This window comes from Pelodiscus sinensis, chromosome 5 (assembly GCF_049634645.1).
Source record: "Pelodiscus sinensis isolate JC-2024 chromosome 5, ASM4963464v1, whole genome shotgun sequence".
Classification (NCBI taxonomy): Eukaryota; Metazoa; Chordata; order Testudines; family Trionychidae; genus Pelodiscus; species Pelodiscus sinensis.
Window position 1 is genome coordinate 122,602,418 of NC_134715.1, and position 27,262 is coordinate 122,629,679.

The 27,262-nt window shown below is 45.9% G+C and overlaps 2 protein-coding genes across 6 annotated transcripts in view; one reads left to right on the forward strand and one right to left on the reverse strand.

Moving 5' to 3' along the window:
* The window catches only part of IMMT (inner membrane mitochondrial protein), a 39,537-nt gene extending 20,268 nt beyond the window's left edge, over nucleotides 1–19,269 (reverse strand). For 2 of the 4 annotated variants that reach the window (XM_075930945.1, XM_075930943.1), the window contains exons 1-4: nucleotides 18,992–19,267; nucleotides 5,057–5,130; nucleotides 3,357–3,549; nucleotides 320–443 (exon numbers count right to left, since the gene is read on the reverse strand). In XM_075930945.1, the coding sequence (XP_075787060.1) occupies nucleotides 320–443; nucleotides 3,357–3,549; nucleotides 5,057–5,130; nucleotides 18,992–19,036 (436 nt within the window). In that variant the 5' untranslated portion in view covers nucleotides 19,037–19,267. Of the gene's footprint in view, nucleotides 1–319; nucleotides 444–3,356; nucleotides 3,550–5,056; nucleotides 5,131–18,497; nucleotides 18,635–18,991 lie in introns of those variants that run through there. The other 2 variants (XM_075930944.1, XM_014574634.3) reach the window with 2 other exon arrangements.
* Nucleotides 19,270–23,080: 3,811 nt separating this feature from the next.
* On the forward strand, nucleotides 23,081–26,728 carry MRPL35 (mitochondrial ribosomal protein L35). 2 transcript variants are annotated; one of them, XM_006111625.4, is made up of 4 exons: nucleotides 23,081–23,295; nucleotides 25,024–25,164; nucleotides 26,007–26,151; nucleotides 26,325–26,728. In XM_006111625.4, the coding sequence occupies exons 1-4, from the start codon at nucleotides 23,096–23,098 to the stop codon at nucleotides 26,511–26,513; spliced, it is 675 nt and encodes a 224-aa protein (XP_006111687.3). In that variant the 5' UTR covers nucleotides 23,081–23,095; the 3' UTR covers nucleotides 26,514–26,728. The 2 variants fall into 2 exon arrangements, with proteins under 2 accessions (XP_006111687.3, XP_006111688.1); XM_006111626.4 differs by having other exon boundaries at nucleotides 23,139–23,295; nucleotides 24,978–25,164.
* Nucleotides 26,729–27,262: the final 534 nt, after the last annotated feature.

The following is a 27,262-nucleotide window of genomic DNA, read 5'->3' on the forward strand; positions in this document are numbered from 1 at the left end:
CAGGGCGACAAGCAGCCGGTCCACAAGGGGAGCTGGTTTTTAAACTGGCTCCCCTCATGGACTAGCTCCTGCCTGGCACCCTGCGCTGCTGCTGGTCCCACCCCCAGGGACTACAGAATAGTCAACTAAGAATTCATGAGGTTACTCGACTATTCAATTAACCAATTTGTAACATCCTTACCCACCACTGGAACAGAAAAGAGCATTCTTATCTCCTAGAGTAAATGAACTACCAATGATTACATTACCAATGATTACATAACACCAGCTTTGTTCTCCCCCCCCCGGCCATCATTTTTACACCATTCTGGAAAGTTACCTTCTTTTTCTTCCACTAAAGTTGAAGGAGCTTCTTTCTTACTCTTCTGGAATTTGGTACCGGGCTGTTTAGATTCTTTCATTACCTCTTCTCCGGAGGAGATTTTTAGTGGACCGGGTTGTATCTTGAAAAGCAAATATACATATATATTTTTAAATGACCACACACCTTCAGTCATGCAATGAATATTCAAAGGCACTAATTTCTATTAGATTATAAAGACTTCAGAGTAGGACCTCTTTATTTGTATATACTGTACAGCACCATGCACATTGCTAGGACAACAAACAAAATAATTCCACTCACCAGGCAATAGCTGATCAGATTATCTAAATAACCCCTAAAATGACATCAGAACGTAAAATGGCATTTGCATTGGCAATTTTTAAGATCACAGATTTGACTATACAACACTTTTTGTTTTCACGGTGAATTTAGAATTTCACACCCAATTTTTAATTTGAAAAAACAACTTTCACCATTTTCGGTCTCTCAAAATGAATTCATTATTTTGTGTAATTTCAATATAAATAATGTTTTATCTATGTAAGAATTTGAACGGACTGTCTTTATCAAATACCACTCCAGAACACTCAAAGTACCCCACAGACAGAGCTGTACAAAACAACTGTATTAATATAGATTGTTTACAGACTTTAGATACACTATTCACACACACACACACACACACACACACACACACACACACACACACACACACACACACACACACACACACCCACCCCAAACGGCTCACATGCAGCTTTGGAGATTGAGTTTCCACTTCTTCCAAATGGAGACAACTATATAAGACTTCACTGACAAGGTTGCTTTAATTACCTCCTACCAATACATCCTCATACCAAATTAAACAAGTTATTTCCCCACTAGTGGCACTAAAAGTCTTTATAGAAATCCCTGCAAATCCGCAGATATCCGTGATTATCTGCATCTGCCAATGTGGATGAGGATGTATATTTTGTAGACTGTCCTCCCCCTAGCTGTCACTTTACCAAGACAAATATTTTAATTTTTTTAATCCAAACTACATTCCCTTTGAAAGAGTCAAGGGTCCTTTCTGGGAAGAATTTTCAATTTACTTTTATAACACTAATTCAGAGCAAACGATCTCCAACGGAATATGTCTCTGACAGAAGCGGGGGTGACAGGCAGGACGCACTCTCTGATCTTTGGTCAGCATCATTCACTGATGTTCTGGATGTATTTAGGAAACTTTTGGTTACTACTGACAAACTTGATTACTGTCTTTGCTGCACAATAGAATCTAGAGAAGAGACACTGGATCTTTGCTGGCAGAAACTGTTATTCTCTCTTAGTAAGGGCAGGGCATCAACAAATTGAACATGAAGCTCTTGCTCACGAAACCATCATTTGACATTCAGTTCTCACTAATTATCACCATCTCCCTTTTCTGGGTAGATTACAAAAGTAATGGTGATGGGGGTGGAACACTTTTCTTTCTGATGAAGTAAATGTGAAATTTCAAAAGTAAATTTCTTTGAAGTCAATAGGAACTAAAGGACACTCAGCACCTTCACAATTCAGGATTGGAGAAAGGAACTCTCCTGCCTCCTGTAATGTGTTGTCAATGAGCTTTTTCAATATGACCTTTAATGCAAGACAGCATGGAGGTTTCTATCACTCTTCCTTTTAAATATTTCAAAGCTTATCTGTTCCCCAAAATGCATTACCCTAAAGAGTTTATCTTAGACAAATATTTCCTGCACATAATTCCTAACCTTATTACACCCCTATACAGTACTATTCCTTCCCTAGCATAATAGGAGCTGAAAATTTCGTTAGTGTGCCTGTAGCAGACGTATGGGCAGCCAGAAACCCTCTGGTGGGCAGAACCTGGAAGGCCACACTCACCACAGAAGCCGGAGGGGCAGAACAGGAACAGGAAGTACGAAAGATGGGCCTGATAGCTCAGTTGGGAATCAGCTCCACAGGGACAGAGATGCATTCTCCCTGCTACAGATGCTGGAGCCTGCAGAAGACTTAAGTCCCGAGGAGGGCAAGGAGCTACTCATATGGCCAGACCTACTGGATGCTGACAAGTTGCCAGGACTGACACTTGCAGAGTACCCTGCGGAGATGGAGGATGACCCTTGGAAGGTACAAGAGGCCGAGGAGCAAGGGGAGAGGGGGAAGGAGAAAGAGGAGTCTAGGAAGCAGTCTAGGGGAACTTGCTACCAACACATGGTCAGCGTGTTAAGTCTGGATTCCCTCATGACCCAGTAGCAAATCACTCTGCCACTGTTCAGGCCCTAGGCTAGGCAGCTGCCACCTCTTTCCTGTTGTGGCAGCACTCCCACCACCTCTCCTTGGGTTAGGAGCCCCCTACGTTATGCGTGGGTGCTCACCCTTTTGTCGAAGCCTCCTGGGCTGTTCAGCGGTACTCACCGCTGCCTGAAGGACTAGCTTCTAAACCCTTAAGCAGGGTAGAGCAGGTAAGGGCCAGAGTTCTAAACTGCTTAGTGCCACACCCTGTCTAAAAGCCTGGGTGCCTGAACTGGTCACTGCTCTAACTTGCCTGATAGTTCCAGAGTGTGACAGCAAAGAGGCATGGCCATCCTTGACTGATAGTGAGGGGTGGCCATGCAGGCCTATAATGCTGTTTTCTCCCTCTTCCAAGTCATTAATGACCAGATATAATACCTATTCATATGAGACTCTCTCCACTCAAGTACAAATCACAAGATTTTACAATTCATGAATCACAAACTATTTGAGGCTGTGAAACCACATTAAAACCAAAAGGAAGCACTGCATAAATTAAAAAAAAGCTGCAGGACAAGGAACACAGCAGGTGAAGTAAGTCAAAAAGTAATTGGTAAGTGAGCACACAGAATGTGTCAAATATGAAAGGATTTTTTTTTATTAATTATAGTTATGCTGAATTTAGAGTTTTGGCCTCTTTAGGATACTGAAATCAAAACTGAATCAGAAGTATTTTGATTCTGAAAAGCAGACCAACATTTTCCATTTTAAAAAAAATTAAGTGAAAACTTACCGGTTTCTTTGGCAGCATGGACACATTATAAGGGGCAGGACCAAGTGCCATTTCAAAGAGTTTATCAGAGTATGGGATGGTCTTCTCTACATTCTCTCGGAAACTTGGATCATAATTAGCATACAGAACAGTTCCACCAACACCTCCACCAACAAATAAGACACTTGCTCCAACAATTTTTCCTGCAGAAACACTATAGAAAAGAATTAAGGCTGAGAAAGTACATTAAATCACAAGGATAAACTAGAAATCTTGAAGACGAACACCAAATTGTTGTTTATAGATCTGAAATCCATCCTTTTTAAAAAGAAAAATCAGGAATTATTCAGTATTTATCACCACCATTCCAACATATCTAGGCAAACCTAAAAATTAGGGCTGTCAAGCAATTACAAAATTTAATTGTGATTAATTGTGCGCACCTCCCCTTTGAAATGCCGTGGTAGCATTTCGATAGGGCAGCACTGCATGGAGCCTGGGACCAGCTGGAGTCCCCAGCAGACTCCGGGCTCCATGCAGTGCTGCCCCTTGGAAGCGCCGCAGCGGTGTTTCCAAGGGGAAGTGCATTAGGAGCTGGGGACTCCAGCTGATCCCCGGCTCTGCTTGCGCTGCCCTTTTGAAGCGCTGGAGCGGCAGCCTTCAAAGGGGCAGTGAAGCATTAACACCTGCTATTAACACATTCAAAAAATTAACACATTAATCCTGTCTTGCGTTAATCGCAGGCATTAACGCAGGTCAATTGACAGCCCTACTAAAAAGACATATCAACTAGTTGAATTACTTCAACTTAACTTTTCTAATTTCTGCAGCTTTCTGTGCCACACAAAGCCTGCCACATCTTTACATTGAGCACAAGGGATAGAAAAGAGTTACAAGCAAGCTTTAGCACCAGCATTTTTCCACTGAGTCTAACTCCACTGATATCCAGTGCCAACATCCTTTAAGGGCCAGCTTTTCAAGAAAGCTCGGTATTTGCAAGTGGGACTACATTTTCTGAAAAGTTCAGTCTGTTTTAAATCTCCTCTACATTACTTCTTCTTTGGCACCATCTTGTCCCTCAATATCGTAATGGGGTATTTGTTCCAGCCTAACACAGAGACAAGAATGCCACCAACTAACCTACCTAATTTGATACACCTACAATAGAGATTTAAACAAAGACCTTAACTAGATTACCTGCTACATTCCAGTTCCTAATGACATAATTTTTTTTTAAAAAAAACCCACCACATTGGGTACTCAAGAAAACTCAGTACCCACTCCATCAGCTTCATTTAAAATGGACACTCTAATTGACAATATTTCCCACCCTTTTTTCCTTGTCTTCCTCCCCCCCCCCCCTGTCTTTCATGCTATTTATTTGGAAACTGGACCCCTTAACTCCATTCATCTGAAGACATGGGCTGTGCCCACGAAAGCTCATGATACCATCTACATTTTTGTTAGTCTCTAAGGTGCTGCACAACTATTAATTATTTTTTTAAGTTTTTACCAACTAACCCACCTTCTCTATAGTGGTTTCCCATCCAGCTTAAAAACCTCATGCAATCAAGCAAGAAACTGTTGCTTCAAACCATAAATATATACTTGCACCAAATATGTAACTGCAAATCCCACTTCAAGTGAAAATGACCCAAACTCACACTTGATGAATCTCACAGGTTAAAGTACAAATACCAGCTCTGAAAAGTAATACATACCCCGATCCTCCTGATGTAGCATATCCACGGCATAGTCGTAATGGACGGAGTGAATATTTGCCACATAAACAGTTCTAAGAAAACACAAAAATAAAGCGATGCGTATAATTTAGAATATTTTTTAAGTTTGCTGCATTTCAAGTAATTCCATCTACATACAAAATATTTAATCACAATCTCTTACATATCTACTTTATATTTAAGATAGTTCATTTGTCTGAGTGAGTCTCCTCCTAAAGAAGTAAGAACTAGGATCTGCAAATTTGGTATGCAGCTTTCTCTTATGATAACATAAAACAAGGTAAAGATTTGGTTCTGCAAGGACACACAAAACCATACAGAAGAGACAGAATCACTGAGCAGGTGAAAGGGACTGGCTGGGGTGTCACACTCTGATTTGCAACTGTCCTAGCCCTGAGCTTCCCACCCCCCCCCCAAGCTTCCCACCCTTTAAAGAGAGCAGGTGAGGGGGCGAGGCTGCAGCTCCCCCCCAATTCATATGTGAACATTACTCTTCAGGAGGGAGCAAGGGGAAAGTGCACAGATTGCTCCATTCCTCAGTCTGGCTGGGAACCCAGACATGCACCAGCCAGGGGACATGCAGTCCTCCCCTGGCTATGTCCACTAGACCTGCAGCAGACATGGACAGGTGCTTCTTTCCTGGCCCCAAGCTGCAACAGTGAGACTGGGCTGTGGCTGGATAGTCCTTTCCCCACAGGGAAGCCTACAGACTAAACCCCACCACAGACCAATGATAAAAAATAAATGAAGAAAAACAAAATTAAGTTAAAGACCTAAACAATGCTGGGTAAATCTTCTCATAAAAGCTTAAAGAGGAACAGCAAATACCAAAACAACTATATTAGATTCTGTTTCTCTCAGAAATGTAAAAACTTCTTTAGTGGGTTGTGCCCACGAAAGCTCATGATTCCATCTACTTTTTTTGTTAGTCTCCAAGGTGCTGCAAGACTATTTGTCGTTTTTTAAGTTTATCCAGTTACAGACTAACTGAAATCTAAGAAATGTAGTTAGCAAGTTAGTCATTTTTAGGTAAAAGAAATAATTCCAAAGCATCTTCCCTACACTACTAACATCATTTTAGATCAATAAAACCACTTTGAACTAAAAACATCTAAGTTTAGTTTCCCATTTATGCTGCCTGTTTCCATTATGCATTTGATTCAGCTTAGACTGTACAAATTGACTGCACTTCTGGGTGCTCATGCACTATAATTCAGCAATGACAAAAATGCAACTACTTAGAAGGAATATTTAACTGTTCTCTTTTTTCCTGTAACAAAAATTTGGCTCACATTCCAAAAAGATCATTGTGAACATTACAAATTAATTATGCCGAAATGACAAACATGAATTTCTGAGGGAACTCATAGAACCCCCTCCCCCCCAAAAAAACCACAAAGAACTTTTCTCACAGTTAAGCATTTTAAGCAGTAGATAAGCTTTAAAATTAAAAGGAGCTTGTTGAAAAATACAAAGAAGAATAAATTGCTATTTTGGACATTATGCTTTTAAATAAATAAAGTATACGAGATCCTATAGCCGTGTTTCAATATTTATTCAAATAGCATACAAAGTTAAAGCAGTAACATAATATACTGAATTCTTATTCTTTCCAAAACTGTAGCCAAAGGCTTTTAACTGGCAACAGAAACAGGACTGTTCAATGACAGGAAATGCGTGTTTCTTGCAAAGCTGGTTTACAAAAACATCCAGTTGTGGGCAGCAGTAAAGTTTTTTCAGTTCCTAATGGGGCAATGAGGAAGCAAAATGTATGAATACAGAAATCAGATAAAACCAATTAAAAGTCAATCCCTGCAAATGCAAACAAAATAATTTTCATTATTTCTTTTAAACAAAAACTTAAACTTATAATTTTTGTTTTATACAAAAATGTTACATGTGCGTTTGACACACAGTTAGTGGCTCTTTACCACATCCTTTACTAAGGCCACATCTACACTACAAGAAGGTCAAATGTATTCAGGTCAATTTGTTACCACCTGATTTTGTTAAATCCAAGGCCTGTGTCCCCATTGGGCACAAGAATTCAAAGTAGTTCAAAGTAGCACATCTTCAGTAGGGAGATTGCTATCGACTTTGAGAGCAATGCACTGTGGGTTGCTATCCCACAGTGCTTGCTACGCTTTGCATTCTGAGTTATGCTCCCAGTGTATGTTGGGACCAAAAAAGGGCAGTAGGTGGTTCTGGGTTCATGTTGTCAGCATCCCATAATGTGCTCATAATGCCTCTCCTCTTGCTTGAGATCAATGGGAAACAGTCTTTTCATGCTCTTTTTGGCCTGGTTACCTGCACAGACACCACAGCAGTATGAACATGGTCCCTCTTGTCGATTCCGTAGTGCATTAAACCATTGTGATGTTGATGTCTACCTTGGTGTGCCTAATGGTGCATTGTTTTGAGAGCATAAGCATAGCATGCCAAGAGGGCAAGGAGGAATCAATTCTCTCTCAGGATCCCACAGGCATGTTGTACAAACAATCCCTTGTGTTGAGCGAATCGGAAACACAGTCAGCAAGGCCGCTTTCTTGAAACTTTGCAAATGGTTTTCCCACACCCAAATGAGGTCTGCTATGACAGTGGAGAAGTGCATGGCAATTGCTCTGTGCAAGCTTGCAACACTAGACAGCTACCAGTCAGATGGGAATCAATTTGGAGTGGGGAACTCTACAGCAGGGGCTGTTATACAAATAACAAAGCAATCAATACCACTTTGCTACCAAGGGGAGTGACTATGGGAAATATGGATACCATAGTGGAGGGCTTTGCCGCAATGGAGTTCCCTAACTGTGGTGGGACGATAGATGGAATGCACATCCCCATCTTGGCCCACAACCATCTTGCCAACGGTACATAAACCACAAGGGGCACTTCCTGATGGTGTGGGATCAGTAGATCACAAGGGCCACTTCACTGACATCAACGTGGTATGGCTGAAAAGGTGCATGACGTGTGTTCTCTTTAGGAACTCCTGCCTCCCCAGAAAGATGCATGCCAAAACATTTTTCCCAGATCAGAAAATTAGAATTAGCCTATCCCATAATTCCCACATCTCATGAAGCCATACACAGGCAGCCTGGACCCCAGTAAGGAGCAGTTCAACTACAGGCCAAGCAAGTGCAAAATGGTGGCTAAATGTGCTTTTGGGTGTTTAAAGGGAAGGTTTAGGAGTCTCCTGATTCAGCTGGGCTGCAGCAAATGCAACATTCCCTTTGTGGTGGCAGCCTGCTGTGTGCTCCATAAAATTTGAAAGAGCAAGGCGGAAGTTATCTGGCAGAGTGGGGGCTGAGACAGTTCCTAGCCAGAGATTTTGAGCAGCCAAACACCAGACAGTATGGGGCAGTGAAAATCAGAGATGCTTTGAAAGAAATTTTTATGAATGCCAGCTTTGAGAGTCATAGAATACTAGGACTGGAAGGGACCTCGAGAGGTCATCAAGTCCAGTCCCCTGCCCCCATGGCAGGATCCAGTACTGTCTAGACCATCCCTGATAGACATGTATCTAACCTATTCTTAAATATCTCCAGAGATGAGGATTCCACAACCTCCCTAGGCAATTTATTCCAGTGTTTGACTACCCTGACAGTTAAGAACTTTTTCCTAATGTCCAACCTAAACCTCCCTTGCTGCAGTTTAAGCCCATTGCTTCTTGTTCTATCCTCAGAGGCCAAGATGAACAAGTTTTCTCCCTCCTCCTTATGACACCCTTTTAGATACCTGAAAACGGCTATCATGTCCGTCCGTCCCCCCCCCACACACACTCTTCTCTTTTCTACACTAAACAAACCCAATTCTTTCAGCCTTCCTTCATAGGTCATGTTCTCTAGACCTTTAATTTGTTACAGTGAGCACACATTACAGGAGATAGGTCTTTCTGAAGACAATGGAGATGTGTTCTGTGCAAGGCCAAAGCTATGCTTTAAAGTGGCTACAGTACACCAGGTACACAGAGTTCTCAAGAGAACATCTGGACTCACATGGTTTGGAGGCAGGCATGGTAAAGGACCTGCCAGAACATGATCCTGAGGGCAGGAGGGGGGACAAGGTCCCGTCATGCCGACAGGGCAGGGTGGCAGCTCACGCAGTGTCCCTATATGTCTGGCATACTCTGCTTTCCGGGAAAGTGCTACTTTCTCATCCCACAGGAGATTGCAGGCAGGAGAGGGTATGGGGTCTGGTCCTGCCGACGTGGCAAGGCAGCAGTCTTCTCTCCTGTGCGTCCACTACACTCTGCTTCCTGGGAAAGTGCCATGGGTGGGAGGGAAGAAGGGGGTGCCCAAGGGTGAGGCCGTGTTAGCAGCAGAGGTAGCAGCTAATAGCTCACCCTCCTCCTTCATCTAGGTTGCCATGTGAGGTATCAATCTTTTCTGAATCACACAGAGTGATAGGGAGCTTATGCTGACTCAATGTGGCCAAAAACCTGGGCCTTAATGCTACAATGCTTTGAGCTGCAATGATACCAGGCCACTTACTGCTGGCTTGGCATGGGAAGGTGTCCTACCATGGAGGACTGAATAAGGCAAATCTCCCCAGAAAACTTGTGAGAAGGATCAAAGAGTTCCTCTAAGAGCTTCATGGTGACATGCAGGGAGGAGTCTCACTATCTCCAGAACAAGCTGTTCTGGGCCCCCCATGCTGTATGGTGTATTTTGTGCCTATACATCACACCCAATTGCCTTAACCCGCTTATAGTAAGAACAAAAATGTAAACTCACCAGAAGTGCCCTCCCTGGGATCAGTGCTTAACTGTGACATGTCCTGGGAGAAGGGGATTGTTGCCATGGCTATAAAAAGTTCTTGGCTCTTTCCACTCGCAGGCTAGCCTCTCTACTCATCTTTCCCCTCCCCCCCCCCAACCACCACACGGTTGCCCTGAGTGTCTTGGGAGGATTTCACAGTCTGTCTTGGGAAGCTGGCCAGGTCCCACGCCCTTAAGATCACATGCTGCTGGTCATAGAACCAGCATGTTTGTGGTGATATACCAGACCATCTGTTTGCTTCCTTTGTCTTGTGGTAGGACTACCCCATCTCCTTTATTTTCAACACGGCACTACTGGACCTCCCTGGTGTATCCGTTTCTCCACCATGGTCTTTTGAGATCTTCACATAGATATCAGTGTTTCATTTGCTGTTTTGGAGCTCTGTGAGAAAGGATTCCTCTCCCAATGCCTCTCTGAGGTCCAAGATCTCCTTCACACTCCATGCTGGTACTCTTTTGCGCCTGGAAACTGGAGCTTATGGGGCTCATGGAACTCAAGGCCACCTGTGCTGCTCAGGTGTGCTGCCTACTCTGAGGTGTATTCGCAACACTGTCTACACAGGAAAGAAATTCAAACTTTACAGGGGTTTTCTTGTTGAAGTGGAGAGCGGTAGAGTTGCAAGTTCTGGACAGAGCAGTCACAGCAGGGCACTGTGGGATGCCACCCAGAAGCCAACAATGTCAACTTTTGCAAGAGTACCAAAATCAACTTCAGTAGCCCTTAAAGTTGAAGGGGAATGGGCGTGGTAACATGGACTCATTGTTTAAAAAAAAAAGTCAACCTTATGCAGCTAAATCTGATAGACTGCTAGTGTAGACCAGACCTCAGTATGAATGTGTTTATTCACATAAAATGTGTACTCTATTTGCATTCCTTAATCCTAGAAACATGGTTCCTGTCATAGAACTACTATTACAGAGAATTAATTTGGATTGCTTTTTATTCCATTGGGAAAAAAATGTTTTTATTATGAGTCACTATTATGACTATCATTCAGTTTCCATTCAAACCCCATTTCCGATCTTGTAGGTTTCCCAAAATAAGTTTTTCCTGGCTGAAGCTTCTCATGCTAAATTTCAAACCACAGCAGAACTTGCTGAGAACATAATAGCTGTTAATTAGATATACTATTTTTAAATGAGTAGTCTTTTGAAAATTAGTAACTTTCTAGAGTTCCAAATTCTTTTGTCCATTCATAACTTACTGGCAAGTGCAGGAATTTAATACTAGCGTTATGCAGTAAACCTAATATATATAAAAAAATCAAGTTCTTTAATATTGAAAACTCTCTCAGATAACCCAACAGAGATTATAAAGTCTTTCAGCTGTCTATCAAGAATTATAACCCTTCTAAATACCATGCTGACAGAATTTAACTGTTGTGAATGTCACTGACTATGCTGGGAGAGCCTTAAACCCTATTGCATAGAAAAATGGGCTCAGTGGTCTATGAATCTTTACTTCTGCTCCCCTGTCTAACACTACTGATTTAATACAAGTCACACAAGACAAACAAGCAGATGTTTGCGGTGTACAAGCATTGAAATGAATTCTTAACCCTGCTATTTAAAAAACTGAAATAAAGGCAGGCAATGCTTTTTTAAAAAAAAACAAGAATAAACTACCTATAACATGAATAGGATTGCACAATAAAGGCAGATGTCTGTAGGACATTTACAATCAATTTCCCAAGTCAAGTTTAGTCTTGTCCCCACCTCCCACCAACCTGATTTATAAGCCACAGATCTCATCACTTTCTGTAACTTTCTTTTTCTGAAGTGAGTGCAACTTCCCCAACCACAGGCCACAGATATGACACTGTTCCAATCCACCTATCCAATACCAGTAGCTTGATTTTTTGTATAGTTGTAATGCTAGAAATTTGTGTGGCACTTTATAGAAATAAAAATTCAGTGCAGGCCTCAAGAGCTCACAATTTAAATAAAAAACACCCAAAATTAAGATGCACAATAAAGAAAGGGAGGGACAAACATTAAGATAACATGAACTGTTTTACAGGCAGTCCCCGGGTTACGTACAAGATAGGGACTGTAGGTTTGTTCTTAAGTTGAATCTGTATGTAAGTCGGAACTGGCGTCCAGATTCAGCCGCTGCTGAAACTGACCGCCAGTTCTGATTTACATACAGAATCAATTTAAGAACCCCAAGCGTCCCAAGTCAGCTGCTGCTGAAACTGATCAGCAGCTGATTCCAGGAAGCCTGGGGCAGAGCAACTCTGCCTCAGGCTTCCTGTAGTCAGCGCTGGTCAGTTTCAGCAGAAGCTGACTTGGGGACGTCTGGGGCAGAGCAGCTGGGGTGCTGCTGAGTTGCTCCAGTAGCGCCGCTCCTCCGCACTACTGGAGCAACGCAGCAGCACTCCATCTGCTCTGCCCCAGGTGTCCTGATTCAGCCGCTGCTGAAACTGACCAGCAGCGGCTGAATCAGGACCAGAGCAGCTGGGGTGCTGCTGGGTTGCACCAGTAGCACCCAGAGCGGCGCTGCGGGACCAACCGGCAGCACCCCAGCTGCTCTGCCACAGGCGTCCGGAGAAAAGCCTAGTCTGCTGGGGGGGGGGGGGCGTACTAGCTGCGCCCCCCCCCACCCCAGCAGACCAGGAAGACTCGGGCGGCGGACCGAGATGCTGCGCATCCCACCGCCTGGGTCCTCCGCGGCTTTGCTCCCCGTCTCCCTGGTCTGCTGGAGACCAGCAGACCAGGGAGACGGGGAGCGCCTCTGAGGACGCGGCAGCGGAGCAGCCCAGGCGCGCCTGGGGTGCCCCGCTGCCCGAGCCCCCCCGCGGCTTTGCAAAGCGCGGGGAAGCCGGCGGCGGGGCAGTCCAGGCGCGCCTGGGGTGCCTCGCTGCCCGAGCCCCCCCCCGCAGCTTTGCAAAGCGCGGGGAAGCCGGCGGTGGGGCAGTCCAGGCGCGCCTGGGGTGCCTCGCTGCCGGAGCCCCCCCCCCCCCCCGCGGCTTTGCAAAGCGCGGGGAAGCCGGCGGTGGGGCAGTCCAGGCGCGCCTGGGGTGCCTCGCTGCCCGAGCCCCCCCCGCGGCTTTGCAAAGCGCGGGGAAGCCGGCGGTGGGGCAGTCCAGGCGTGCCTGGGGTGCCTCGCTGCCCGAGCCCCCCCCCCGCGGCTTTGCAAAGCGCGGGGAAGCCGGCGGTGGGGCAGTCCAGGCGCGCCTGGGGTGCCTCGCTGCCGGAGTCCCCCTCCCCCCCCCCGCGGCTTTGCAAAGCGCGGGGAAGCCGGCGGTGGGGCAGTCCAGGCGCGCCTGGGGTGCCTCGCTGCCCGAGCCCCCCCCCCGCGGCTTTGCAAAGCGCGGGGAAGCCGGCGGTGGGGCAGTCCAGGCGTGCCTCGCTGCCCAAGCCCCCCCCCCCCGCGGCTTTGCAAAGCGCGGGGAAGCCGGCGGTGGGGCAGTCCAGGCGTGCCTGGGGTGCCTCGCTGCCCGAGCCCCCCCCGCGGCTTTGCAAAGCCGCGGGGGGGGCTCGGGCAGCGAGGCACCCCAGGCGCGCCTGGACTGCCCCGCCGCCGGCTTTCCCGCGCTTTGCAAAGCCGCGCGGGGGGAAGGGGGGGGGCTCGGGCAGCGGGGCTGCCCCGCTGCCCGAGCCCCTCCGCGGCTTTGCTCTGCGTCTTCCTGGTCTGCAGACCAGGGAGACGCAGAGCAAAGCCCCAGAGTACACGGGCGGCAGGACCGCGAGGTCCCGCAGTCCGTGTACTCTGGGGCAGCCCCGTTCGTAACTGCGGATCCGACATAAGTCGGATCCGCGTAAGTCGGGGACTGCCTGTATATGACATTGCAAATGAAGCTGCTAAGTTATTTTTGCATTTTTACCCCAATGGAGGTCATCAGTGGGCAGTCAGGCTACAGAAATGGGATGACATCAGATTTGAAGGGGGAGACTGATTGAAAGGAAGCTTTTGCTAGGTGTAGGTGGCACACAGTGGAAAAAAAAAGACAAAGGAAACAGTGGAAGGAGGAATAAATGGAGCAGTTAAGTCTGAACAGCTGGTACAGTACAGTGTAGCCAAAGATTCCAGCTTTCACAATGTGATCATCTGATATGATTGCAAACATCAGTGTTCTCACTTTACCCTTTCAATATGGATCAAATACCCTGTCCTCTAGAAAGACCAGACACCAGTCACAAGACATGTTAATGCATATATACACAGTTCCTATATTTACATAGGAAATAGCTTTTTAGGATTTTTTTTTTAAGAGGAAAGGACTTGTTTCTCTTGCTGTGCAGCTATGGAAGCACTAGTGGCAGTTCTAGATGAAGGATAGTAAAAATGCTGGCAGCCACTGTAGGGTACCACTTCCACCAGTAGAACCAAAAGTTATTTCACAGTCTCTATGAAGCCAAGGCCTTAGTAATCATCCCTTAAAAATGAAGCAATATATAGAGGCTTAGTAGCAGTTTCACACATTTGTGGACCTTAAGGAGTTTTGTAAGCAGAGGTTGGCTTGTATGTATGTTTCCATCTGCTATACGCTTTTTCTTCTTCAGATAGGCTACATCTACACTGGCATGATCTTGTGCAAAAGCTCTTTTGCAGAAGAGTTCTTGTGCAAAAACTCTTCCAGAAGAGAGCATCTACACTGGCATGTGCTTTTGCGCAAGAGCATCCTTGCCAGTGTAGATGCTCTCTTGTGCAAGAAAGCTCTGATGGCCATTTTAACTGTAGGGGCTTCTTGCACAAGAAATTCATGTTGCCTGTCTACACTGGCCACTTCTGGAACAGCTCTTGCGCAAGAGGGCTTATTCCTGAGAGGGAGCATCAGAGTTCTCACGCAAGAAGCCCTGATTTTCTACAGTACAATGTCAGTTTACTTGCGCAACAACGAGCGGCCAGTGTAGACAGGCGGCAAGTTTTTGCGCAAGAACGTGCCAGTGTAAACACAGCCATAAAGATGGGAGGAATTAAGAGGTGCTAATCAGTGTTCCCTGTAAGATGTGCACTTGTGTGGCCACTCAGGAGAGATTATCAGTGTCCATAGTCAGATTTTTGTTTTAGCGGAGGTGCATATTTACACATACCTCCGCACATGAATGGGAAAAAAAAATCTGCACATAGATGGAAAAGATTAGAGGGAACATTAGTACTAATACTCTTGTCCATTTTAATTTTAAATAGCTCTATTACAAGCCTAGTTTAGCAATTCATAAGGTAACTAGCTAAGGCATTATCCCTGTATTTCTTTTGTGTGTAATTATTGGAAATATAACTACTTATAAGGAACGTGGATCTAACTACTGATAGTGGAAAGTGTATTCAAGGATTCTATTACTTCTTTTTTGTTGCTATTTCCTGTGTAAAGAACAGCATGCAATTATTTCTGAGTTTACAAGCCAAGATAGCAGGAATGCCTTTTGATGAGGAGTCAAGCTGACAGTACATATCCCTGGTGGCAAGGACACTTTTAGAGCATTCTATTTCCTACTACTACTGGAGAGCCATCCGTGTGCTACTTATTCCATTCCATCTGACATTGTAGATAGATGAAAACTATCCCTTTCTTTGATTATTAATTTTGGCATTCTAACCTCTAAAAGAGCTATTTTTTCAGAAGAAATACTCTTTACAATGTGTTTCATAAAGAGAAGCTGAGTGAATTTTGAACTTGAAAAAAGTGCCATAAAAATCAGCTTTATAGACAACAGTGCTCCGGTCTCTCTAGATTGCAAACAATAAGGAAGTAACTGCATAAAGATAGTATTCCATTTTAATTTATTTTGCATGTGTATCCATTAAATAAACATGCTTCTAAAGTGTAAAATAGATGCATTTAGTAAACAGAAATGAACAAAATCATACAAGGAAGAACTTATCCTCCAGATGGTAGAGTTTGCATACATGAAGGACACCTAGCCCTCAAGTATGAAATCCTCCCATTATTAATGGAAACAGGTGTATCATTTTACACCATTAAGACAATACATTGCATAAACAATTCTTGTTTTTAAAATCTTTAAAAAGAACATAATGACAAACTGAACAAAAATTTCCCTATCCTCTGATGGGGATGGTACTAACCACTACACTTGTCCTCACTGCAATCCAAAAATTCTGACTGAACCTAAGTTTCTACATCTGGGCATGCACATTGCTGCCTCAGATGTGTTCTGACACCTATCTCCCACCTAAGCCCCAGAACAATTTGCATACTGGGAAAAGACAGGCAGACAAACAGCTGAAGTAGTTTCAGGAGGTAGCCAAGTTATCCCGTACAGACTAAACTTAAAAAACAGCAAATAGTCTGGTAGCACTTTATAGCATGAGCTGCCTCAACCGGCAGGTGTGCTCACAGGCTGCCTACTGATCTAGGTCCTATTCAAAACAAGGCAACAGAAAAAGTCCACCTTATAACTGTTGGCCCAGTGTTTAGAGTGACACCTGGGACACATATTTAATTCCCTCCTTTGCCAGAGGGAGAGAAAAGATTTGAACAGGGGTCTCCCATGTCTCACAAGAGTGCTCTAACCACTAATCAAAGGCCTATGTTGATGCAAGGCTCCACTCCTCTCCCTTATAGAAGCTGTTCCATTGGGCATAAATAAGTGTGATTGAAGCAGGAAGACTGGATCCTTCAACTTCCACCTTCCAGATAGGTGTCCCAACCACTCTATCAAAACAGCCCTTAGAATTAAAGTTATGTATTTCTAATTTTCAGCTTCTAATTCCTGTGGGGCCCCAAGTCTTCAAGAAACATGAATAGGACATTAAAATATGTGACTCAGTAAAAGATTTTACAGCTCAGTACCAGCTCCTGGTGAACTGCCTGCCACTTTGCATGCAAACATGTACCAGCTGAAATTTTCAGCAGTTACATATTTACTTAAACTATACAATAATCCTGATTAGCCAAAATTTGTAAGTTCACCAAAAATCTTTAACACACGAAGGCTATGTCTACACTGGCATGATCTTGTGCAAAAACTCTTCCAGAAGAGAGCATCTACACTGGCACGTGCTTTTGCGCAAGAGCATCCATGCCAGTGTAGATGCTCTCTTGCGCAAGAAAGCTCTGATGGCCATTTTAACCATAGGGCTTTCTTGCGCAAGAAATTCATGTTGCCTGTCTACACTGGCCTCTTGCACAACAGTTGTGCAAAAGGGCTTATTCCTGAGCGGGAGCATCAGAGTTCTGGTGCAAGAAGCCCTGATTTCCTACAGTAGAACGTCAGTTTACTTGAGCAAGAACTCGTGGTCAAGTTTTTGCACAAGAGCAGCCGCTTTTGCGTAAGAGCACGCCAGTGTAGACACAGCCAAAGGGTAAGTGTGTTCAACTCTCAAGAGATGGCTGGCAGTTTTTGGAAGTGTACCTTCTAGTGTACCACCCACTACTCTCACTTTCCACAAACCTTGATTTAAAGGATGTCAGATGATTTGCCATGCTGAATTCTTTAACCTTACAGTGCAACAGGAAGAATGCCAGCTACTGTTGTGGGGTGAGCTGGCTAGCTTTAAAGAGATTGCATTCTAAGTACAAAGCTATGAGGCCTTTTATATATTGGCTCCTTGTTGTTCTCTGTGGATGGAAAACATATACCAAAGGATAGAATAAAATCCTAAAAGTGTATGTTTAGTAATTAGCTTTACGTGCTTCTGTAAAGAAAGACACAATATTCCAATAAGGTACTTGGAAAAAAAAATCAGTCCCTTCTATAAATACAGTCTGCAGAAGAAAGTTTGAAAAATTGCTTTAAGGAAGACTTCAAGCTCATGCTCTCCAAACATGAGAGTTAAACTTCTGCTTTTATTTTCTGCAACTGGCTGCTTCTTGGAATGACAATATATACTTCTCATATATACCATTTTTCTCTTACACTGCCAACACTAACAAGTCCCATTCATTGAAGGATTGCAGATTCCCTCTTTTGGGGATCAACTTTAAAACTGCTTTTAAAAGCAAAGATGATAAAGGTAGCTCTGTGGATTTCAGCAACATTTAACATTTATTCAAAGTTTGAAGTATCCCTTTAACCTAACCCAAAGCAACTCCTGTCCACAATGATGTTCCCTGTTATTTATGAAACAGCAACATGCTCTGGGATAGTAAAGGAAAAAGTATGAAAAAGACCCACACCAGCACACGTTAATTTAGAAGAAGAAAGGTTGGAGTGTATAGGGAAACCAAAACAAGAGATTATCCTAGGGCAGTTTTATCATAATGGTCGTTTGTTTCCTTCTAAATCTTATAGAAGGCTTAAAACAAAACAAGAGAGAGGGAGAGTCATGTAATCAGGAGAAATCAGAGGGAAACAAGGTCATGTCCTTCTCCACTAAAAGCAGGCATCTGGGCACTTTAAAAACACGAGTGTCCATTTTGTTCCTGTAGCAAGAGACAGCTGTAAGACTATTTCCAACACCTGGTAGTGTTCATTGCACCTGCTGCTCCCCGACAAGGAAAGAGCAACCAGGGACACCCCCCCGCAAAAGTCAGGCTCACGTAGGTGTACAAGGCGCGCAGCTGGCACAGGCCCGCCTCTACCGTAGAGGGGATGCCAAGGAGACTTCAACGCCCAGCGTGCTAAGCCACCGCCTGAGCCCTGTAGAAGAGCTGCAACTACAACTCCCAGCATACGGGGTGAAACGAGGCTCCCGGCCCGTGACGAAGTTTAATCCCACAATGCACTGCTCACCTTAAGACCGCAGACCTCTCCTAAAGAACAGACGTCAGCAGCCTACAAACCCTCCACCCGCACAGCGCGAGGACCGAACGCAAGACGACAAGGACCGGCAGGCAGCGCGAAACCCCCATGCCCAAGACAGATTTGCGCGTTGCATTCTGGGGCTCGTAGTCTACTTAACCACATCATGTGACTCAGCTAGCTCCGCCTCGCACAGTCTATTGGGCCATTTCACCCGTCACTCAAAAGGCGGCCGTCCAATCAGAATCTACGTGCGCCCCGTCATTCGGGTCAAGCGGAGCCGCGATTAAAGGACGCGACTTCTAATCACTCTCTCCCCTGGTCTCCTCTCGTGCGACCCGATTCCGTCTCCTCGCCTGAAAGTAGCCTCTCGCGACTTATCGATACGGCTCCCCTCATATCGCAAGGAGGCCCCCGGGCGCGACCGGCCCAGGCGCAGCTCCTGCCTCCCTCGCCAGCTGTGGGCGGCCCCCTTCCCCGCTCACCTGGGCGGCGGCCGCGGCCCCCGCTCGCTGACACACTCGCAGCATCGTCCCGAAGCGCCGGGCACTGTGCGTGGTTAGCCGCGGGAGTTCACGTGAAGCTGCTGTGTGCGGCAACTCCCCGCAGGGCCCGCTGCCTCCGCCCCCCTCAGCAGCAGTCCAACCCACTGCGCAGGCGCAGCAACTGCCGCGCCGCTGAGGGAAGAGATGGTGACTGGCGGGGCCCTCAATCAGAATATGCAAATACGGTCCCTCCGCAGACAGGAGCCACGCCGGCGATATGGCGCGCTCAGAGAAGGGAGTGTCAGAGGGGGTAGCCAATCGCAACGCCTGATAATACAAGCAGCGCGCAGGCGCAGTGAGGGAAGTGCAGCGGCGGAGTAAAGAGCGGGGTGGAGCTGACGGGAAAGTAACCAAAGCGAAGGGGGCGGGGCTAGCCCTCGGCCCGCGCCTTGAGCTGGGTTGGAGCCTGTCAGCTGCAGCAGGGGCGCGGGACCAGGGGGCGCTGGCAAGCAGTGAAGCCCTCCAAGGCAGCGGTATGGCAGTAGCACCCCACCGCCCCCAGTGCCAGCATCCGCTGAGCCCTGAGGCTGTGTCTAGACTGGCCAGTTTTTCCGGAAAATCAGCCACTTTTCCGGAAAAACTTGCCAGCTGTCTACATTGTGCCAGCTGTCTACACTGGCTGCTTGAATTTCTGCAAAAGCACTGACGATCTTTTGCGCAAAACTTTTGCGCAAAAGGGCCAGTGTAGACAGCTCAGATTTGTTTTGCGCAAAAAAGCCCCCATCGCGAAAATGGCGATTGGGGCCTTTTTGCAGAAAAGCGCGTCTAGATTGGCACGGACGCTTTTCCACAAAAAGTGCTTTTGCGGAAAAGCATCCGTGCCAATCTAGACGCTCTGTTCCGAAACTGCTTTTAACGGAAAACTTTTCCGTTAAAAGCATTTCCGGAAAATCATGCCAGTCTAGATGTAGCCCGCCTGTTTCAGTTCCGGGGGGGGCGGGCCAAGCCCACCCACAGCAGAAGGTCCCTCTCTCCCAGTCTAAGGGGAGATGCAACTGAACCTATTGTGCTCAAAAAGTTTTAGGGTGGGGGGGCGACAACCATGAGCGGCCCATAACTGTCCCCACTCCCTTCTCTTCTGCCGGAGGCAGTGCCTCTCCTCTTCTCTCAAGAGCCTGCCCAGACTACTCCCATTGCTTCCCTTGGCGCCAGTGGCTGGGTGATAAGACCTCAGCCCTGGAGCTCTGGACAGCACTGCTGCAGTGCCCTCAACCCTGGGGCCAGAGCTGTCCTTACTAGTGCTGGTCCCTTATCCAGCCCAACACCAGAATGTACACACACACATGCTGTGGGGTGGGAGCAGCAGCAATGTGGAGCAATGTAGGGAGGTAGAAGCTGTGGGGAGTAGGGGTTTGCCAACTCTCCCAGGCTAGACACACTGTCAGCTGAGAAAGTTGACAACCTTGAAGCGGAGCAAGGAGGGAGGCTTACCTGCAGCATCAGGGCAGGAGGGCAGGAGGCAAGAGACACAGGTGGAGGCCAGAGAAGCAAAGCTGGGTATTTGGGCAGCCAACCAGGAGAGATTCAAATGCTGCCCTGCTGATTACAGAATGCTCACAGCCTGCAACGTGTTTCTGGTAGTGCACATCCACACATGCCTTGATGCACATAAAATTTATTACACTTGTCTACAGAAAAAAAAACAGAACATCGTCTCCAACCCTGATGATCCAGGTGGCCAGCCCCAGATCACCAAGCAACGTGCTCCAAGTGCCCGGCGGCCAGCATGCTCCAAGTGCCAGGAGGGCAGGGTGGCTCTAGTCCAGCCACCAATTCTTGCCAGAGCAGGCTGGCCAACCCCAGCCAGCCAGGGCAGAGTACTGGGAATAACAAGCAGGAGGGGGCTTGCTGGCCTGGACTGGGGAAAGAGCATGAGTGGGGCCACACTAGGCTGTTTTGGAAGGCATGCCTCCCTCTGCATATGATATCCACTGCCCGTGAGGACAGCTAATGAAAAACCAGGAACAGGAGTGAGGTCATATGGCCATGAGCAAGGAACTGGAGAATACCAAGCAGAGAGCCCCAGACAGCATTCACTGTTCCTCAAAAATGTTTAAGAATGCTGGTCAGAGGAACAGAAGTAGGCCCCACAGTCACAGAGCACCTCTCTCTCCAAGATCTTCCTAGTTTTATACATGCTACTTTGGTTAATGCAAGTAGGAGATTAATGAGGTCTCGTGACTTTGTGAGGCCATGGACAAGATGTGCAATAATCAGGAGGTATGGGGAAAATGCAGCCAGAACCTTGGAAAAATGTTCAGGAGGATCCAGAAAAGGGGCTGCAGCCAGGCACACTGCAGGTAAGTATGCACTAAGGTCTTCCTCATGCTGCAGAAAGGACAGGAGTCAGGGTCATGGGTGAACAATGCCAAGTAAATGCCCATGCTCACAGACACCAGCTGATATTCTTGGTGGGCTGTGGGACCAAGGTGGAATACAGACTGCTCCACTGAGGTTCCTAGTCCTCCAAGGCTGGTAGAAAGTCACAAGGTCCCTCACACTAGGACATGAGGAAGAAATGAAATGTATGGAGCACAGCACACAGAAGGCTCAGATTACACATGTGGAATGCTGGTGGAGGGAACTTGCAATGTAGGGATCTTATGAAAAGATCTGAAGTAGGGATATCACCGGTTAACAAGTAAGCATCATCTTTACCGTGTGACTCTTCTCGGTTACCCAGTAAACACCGCCTTTGCAGCGTGATACTTATCTGTTACCGGTTACCTGGTGAACACCACCTTTGCCACGTTACCGGTTAACCGATGCTCTGGTGCAGTGGGGGGCTACTCCAGTCTGGCTGGGTCTACTGCACCATGGGCTGGGGGTACTCCGACCCAACCGGGCTGAAGCAGCTCTCCACACATAATGCAGTGGGCCTGGCTGGAGCAACCTGTCACCCATGGCATAGTAATGACTCAACTACTTGATAAGCCTAGGCTTATTTGGTAGTCAACTACTCGACTATTCGCTTACATCATTATTCTAAACCTATTTATTGTTCATGATGTCCGTGTTTGCTTAAATCTAATAAACTGCAGTGTTAGATAAGAGCATGTTTCCTGGCAATTTAATCACAATTGCTGAATTCCTCTTGATTCCTTACACTACCTGGAGTGAGATAACTAAGCTGTCCCTGAGGTAACAGACTGGAAAAAAATGCTCCCAATAGTCCAGCTATCAGAGTAAAAAAAATGAGCCGTCCTGTAGCACCTGAGAAACTAACAAAAATATAGATAGTATCATGCACTTGAATGGGCAAAAGCCACTTCCTCAGATGAGCTATCAGTAGTTATCAGATGTGCTTCATAGCATCTGCACTTGGTGAGAAGGCTGTATCCTTTCCTTTGCCACTTGAAGATTAGATTAGCAATACCCTCTGTGTACACCTCTCAACTCTTAAATTGTCATGAGCCCAGACTGCGGCTGTCTGCACAGGAAGGGCCTGATCCTGCGATAAGAATGGTAGGGCAATAGACACTGCATGGGATAAATGTCAGCTCATGTGGTTTTCATTGCGAGAATGGGCCTTAGCGTTGTTTTCTCCCAGGGATGCGTTGCGCCCTGAAGCAACAGAGCAGTTTTAGGAAAACAATGAAAGGCAACAGTAAATGATCAGGAAGAGAAGATACAAGTAAGTATGGGTGGGATATACCTGTCCTTCTCATTATAGACGATTCCCCGCGGTCCTGCTGCTGCGTTTCTAATACAAGAACTGCTGTGCTATTACCAGTGGCCAGGCAGGGCGACTGACCCCATGCTGCAACGGCTCCAGGAAGGAACAATTTATTCCGCTTTTACTTCCGAACACTACTGAATTTAGCTAGCCCAGGCGGGTGCGGAGGGGCATTCAAAGCAGCTAAAGAGGCACTAAGGAACCCCGCCCTCGAACACCCGCCCAGAAGCAGGTGGTGGAAGGATTGCTGCCCTGGCCAGCAGGAGAGCGGAGTTCCCCTAACCCACAGAGACCCTGCAGCACAGCTGCTGCACCAGGCGCGCGCAGAGCAGCCGGCGGATGGAACGCCCAGCCGCCCACTCCGGCGCATGAGCAGACACTCGGGCGTCGGGCAGCCAGTGCGTGCGGGCGAGGAAAAGCGGCTTTCCGGCTTCTGTAACCGCTCGTCGCGCGGCCTCCCCGTTCTAATCCCGCCCCCCGCGCGCAGTGTGTCCCTCGCTGCCTGCCGTAGGCGGGCCGCAAACGGCTGGCAAGATGGCGGCAGCTGGTGTGGTACGCAGGTTATCGGGTCAGTGAGAAAGAGACACTGGCGGCGGGCGCCGTCTCAAAGGGGCCTCCTGGTCCGGGGGGAGGATGTAGGCGAGGGAGAGCAGCTGCTGGGGGAGGCTCCTTGCCCGTGGGAAGGATGCAAAGGGGGGGCGCTCGGGAGGGAAGCTGCTGGGGGGGGGGGCGCTCCTAGATCATCGTGGCCCTAAGCCCCTTGTGTTTCTTTGCCTCGTTTCAACAGCCTCTCCCTGCCGACGTGGGGAGGGTGGTTCTGTCTGGGGCAGCACAAACCAGGCACCCGCCTGGCCTTGGTTGATCAGCGACTCCAGTTCTCTGCTGTGGGATTCGGGAAGCTCACAGGGAGGCTCCGCCCCAACTGCACGCAGCTGGGAGAAGGGGGAGGGCACTGAGCATGTGTGGGAGAGGGGGAAGTGTGAAGTAAGGATGTTAAATATCGACTCATGTATTAGTCTAGTAGTCGATGGGCGTTCTGCGTTTCTCCTTTGACATGTACAAGAGCCCCAGCAGGGGCTTCTGCTTCGGAATACACAAGAGTCCCGCTGACCCAGGGCTCCACGTGGCGCTGTTGCTTTGAAATGCTGCACAACATTTCAAAGCAGCAGCGCCACACGAAGTCTGCTCTGTAATACCACCTCCTTCCCCCCCCCCCCCACACACACCCCTTTGCTGCCTCTATCTGATAGAGGCGACAAGGTGCGGGGAGCGACTAGTTGACTCGACTAATAAGCATTTTCTTATCAGATAGTCGACTAATCCTTAACATCCTTAGTGTAAAGTGGAAGCAGATTGTGGCAGTCCTTGGGTTGTGCCCACAAACGTTCATGATACCATCTACATTTTTTAGTCAGTCTCTAAGGTGCTGCAGAGCAATTAGTTGCTTTTTAAAGATTTTTCAATTACAGACTAACACTGCTATCCCTCTGAAACTTGTTCATGTGGTGAGCCTGTGTGCTTTGCAGAGATGACAAATCCCAACATGCAGTACAGCTGTCAATCAAACAGGTATATGTGCATCTTCCTGTGGTAGATGAAGCAGCACACGCTAGGATTTGTTATTGCTGTACTTTTGAGCAAAATGAAGCATTGCATGTTGGGACATCTCTCCATACACTGGACTCCATGCTCATGTACATGACAAACTCAGTCTTTTCGATTGCCCTCACCCTGTCTAGTGAGCTTCACAAATAGCTTTTTTTAAAGTCACTCATCCACTGGCAGCTGATGGATTGTGATGTGTCTGCCCTCTTCTTCAAATTGGAAGAGAGGGCCAGCAAACAGTTCTCCATCCCAATAGTTCTTGTATTAAGATAGAGAACGGCATGTTGGAATCTCATCTCTACTACTTCTCTATACTAAAGGTGACTGTAGCTACAGCCACATGTTTTCCCTTTGAGCTGCACTTTGGAGATTCCTGGTTTAGACAAACTGCAGTTTCTTGGTGTTGTGACTCCCTGTAACCATAGATGGCGTGCAGTGCTCTGAATTGCTGGTTTGTTTTCCCAGATGCCTACCTAAACAATTCCTAAAACATTAAAGGGGAAACGCGGGGATCTAGCAGATTTGTAATTAAGTGGTATTAATGTTTACTACATCACAATAAAACATAAATTCAGGTAGCAGGCAGTTTCAATCCTCTGTTCGCTTTTCATTAACTTTTCCTGGTGTTATCTATTCTCCCTATAGAGATTTTAAGACCTCTGAATTTTCTGGTCCCTTTCACCTACAACAGCTCCTGCAACATCCGTTATATTTCTGGACTCTCCATACAGCATTTCCATCGGGTGCAGGCAACATTAGCTTCTTCTGTTACAAAGCCTCTGCTATCTGTTCCTGACCTGCCATGTAGGTGTCCGCTTTCAATCTTTAACAGGTACAGTATGTTCTTAAATGGTGAATGTTATATATAAAACCTACTGGGAAACAAAGAGATTGCTATAATAAAATTTGCAAAATGTAATACACACTAGAATCAGCATTAGTCTTCCATATTTCTCCCCATTGCACTAGCCAAGTGCACAGTGCAGCCCAACCAGTGGTAGCAATGGAAGGAGTGCAGTGTAGACTACTGCCAGCATTTTTGTCACCTTTCTCTCCTCTCAGTGCCAGGAAACAAATTAAAATGCTAGTGTTCAAAATGCTATTGTTGGGGTTAAACCTGATTTTTCTATCCAAATTCCATATCCTCATCAGCACTTGAAAAGCAGCAACTTTCTCCAGTTTGGCATGGGTATTATTCCTTATCGCTCTTACAAACAAAATTCTTTCTTCCAATTAAAATAACTAACTCCAAATTGCTAATTTAAAAAAAAATTAAATTTAACTTTTCACCTATAATAGAACTTGTTACATTAGCCTATTTTCTGAGCTCTATTTTTTAAAATTATGAACTGAATAAAACTGTACAGTGCCTAGCATGGTGGGGTTCTGGTCCATAACTAATGTTCCAAGGTGCTACAATAATACAAATAATAATATTTGAGATTCATTGAGCCAGACGTGCAATGCTATTTAATAGACATGTTTGTATATGTTGATACTCCTCCAAAAGACATATTGAAATATTAGATCAATTTGTTTTTATTAAATTTTGTCAAGCAAATTGGTGTAAAGCCTCTCTAGGTTTTGTAGATGGAGTAAGTCAGGTGCTGAGTTTGGGGAAAGGGCACTTCATTTTTTTTAAATTATATACTTCATCTTTTGTGTTTATTTCAGAGTAACACCCTTACTGCCACATATCCTCCTGCAGCCTGTGAGGACTCTCACATATTATAGCCTTCGAAAAGGAAAGAGGAAATCTGTAAGATCTGTGGTCAAGAGATTTCTCCGACTGCACTGTGGCCTTTGGTTAAGGAGGAAAGTAAGTATGGGATCTGCCCTCATTTTAGAGACAGCGAACCCGCTGCCTTCCTTCTTATAGGGGAGTTGAAAGCTGACTTACTCAGGCCTGGGGGATTGTTGAGGTATGGGTTGGTTTTGTTGTTATATATCTGTCTATGGTAAAATGATGTGGAATTCTCTGCCCTCTGACAGGCTGGTTACAAGAAAAAATTATGGAAAAAGTCTGTTGCCCAGAAAAGGCGCTTGAGGGAACAAGTGTTTTGCAATAAAACACAAAGTAAACTCCTTGATAAAATGACCACTTCTTTCTGGAAGAGAAGAAATTGGTATGTTGATGATCCCTTCCAGAAGTATCACGATCGCACAAACCTTCGACTGTAGAAATCCTCTCTTCCGTGTCTGAATTCACACTTTTTTGTTTTTCCTTCCAAATATATGTAATTCTATATGGGCTGGGATCTTTTTATGCATTTCCAAAGACAAATATATACAGTTTATCACTCCTCCATATATACATGTAACATGCGCATATACAGTCTGATTTGAATTATTGGTACAAACACTCAAAATAAACTAATTCCTGACTGTAACTGAAATATGGAGTCATAGTTGGCTATTGTATTTCATAGGAAGTGAAGGAAGGGTAAGGGGAAAAGGTGAGAATTTTGTTTCAGCTAAATATTCTCAATTCATTATTTTGTAAGAATCTCTTTGTGTATGTAGGAGAACATCTGAGCTAAATTTTAAGAATTAATATTAATACAAATAATATAGAACGAGTATTATCAAAGCACCTAGGAGCCCCAGTCATAGACCAGGATTCCATTGTGTGAGGTGTTATATAAACACAGAACACAAAGACCATTGCTGTGTCAGGCTACGTCTACACTACATGTTTTTGAAGCAGAAAATATGCTAATGAAGGACTCTAGCATAAGTCACAATCTCATTAATTTATTTTCTGCCTTTTCCTTTTGCACAAAAACCCCTTGCGCAAAAAGAAACGGCAGAAAATATACTAATGAGATCACGACTTATGCTAATGAGTCTCTCTAGCATATATTCTACCACAAAAATGTGTAGTGTAGACGTAGCCTCAGTGTCTGCATTAACTGAACGGGGCTAACACT

What these genes read in the sequence shown, in the direction of transcription:
- MRPL35 (XM_006111625.4), top strand. Translation starts at nt 23,096, where the DNA reads ATGAGCAGACACTCGGGCGTCGGGCAGCCAGTGCGTGCGGGCGAGGAA. An exon ending in TGTGGTACGCAGGTTATCGG is followed by an intron (nt 23,296 to 25,023) that starts GTCAGTGAGAAA and finishes CACCTACAACAG; the next exon opens with CTCCTGCAACATCCGTTATA. An exon ending in CCGCTTTCAATCTTTAACAG is followed by an intron (nt 25,165 to 26,006) that starts GTACAGTATGTT and finishes TGTTTATTTCAG; the next exon opens with AGTAACACCCTTACTGCCAC.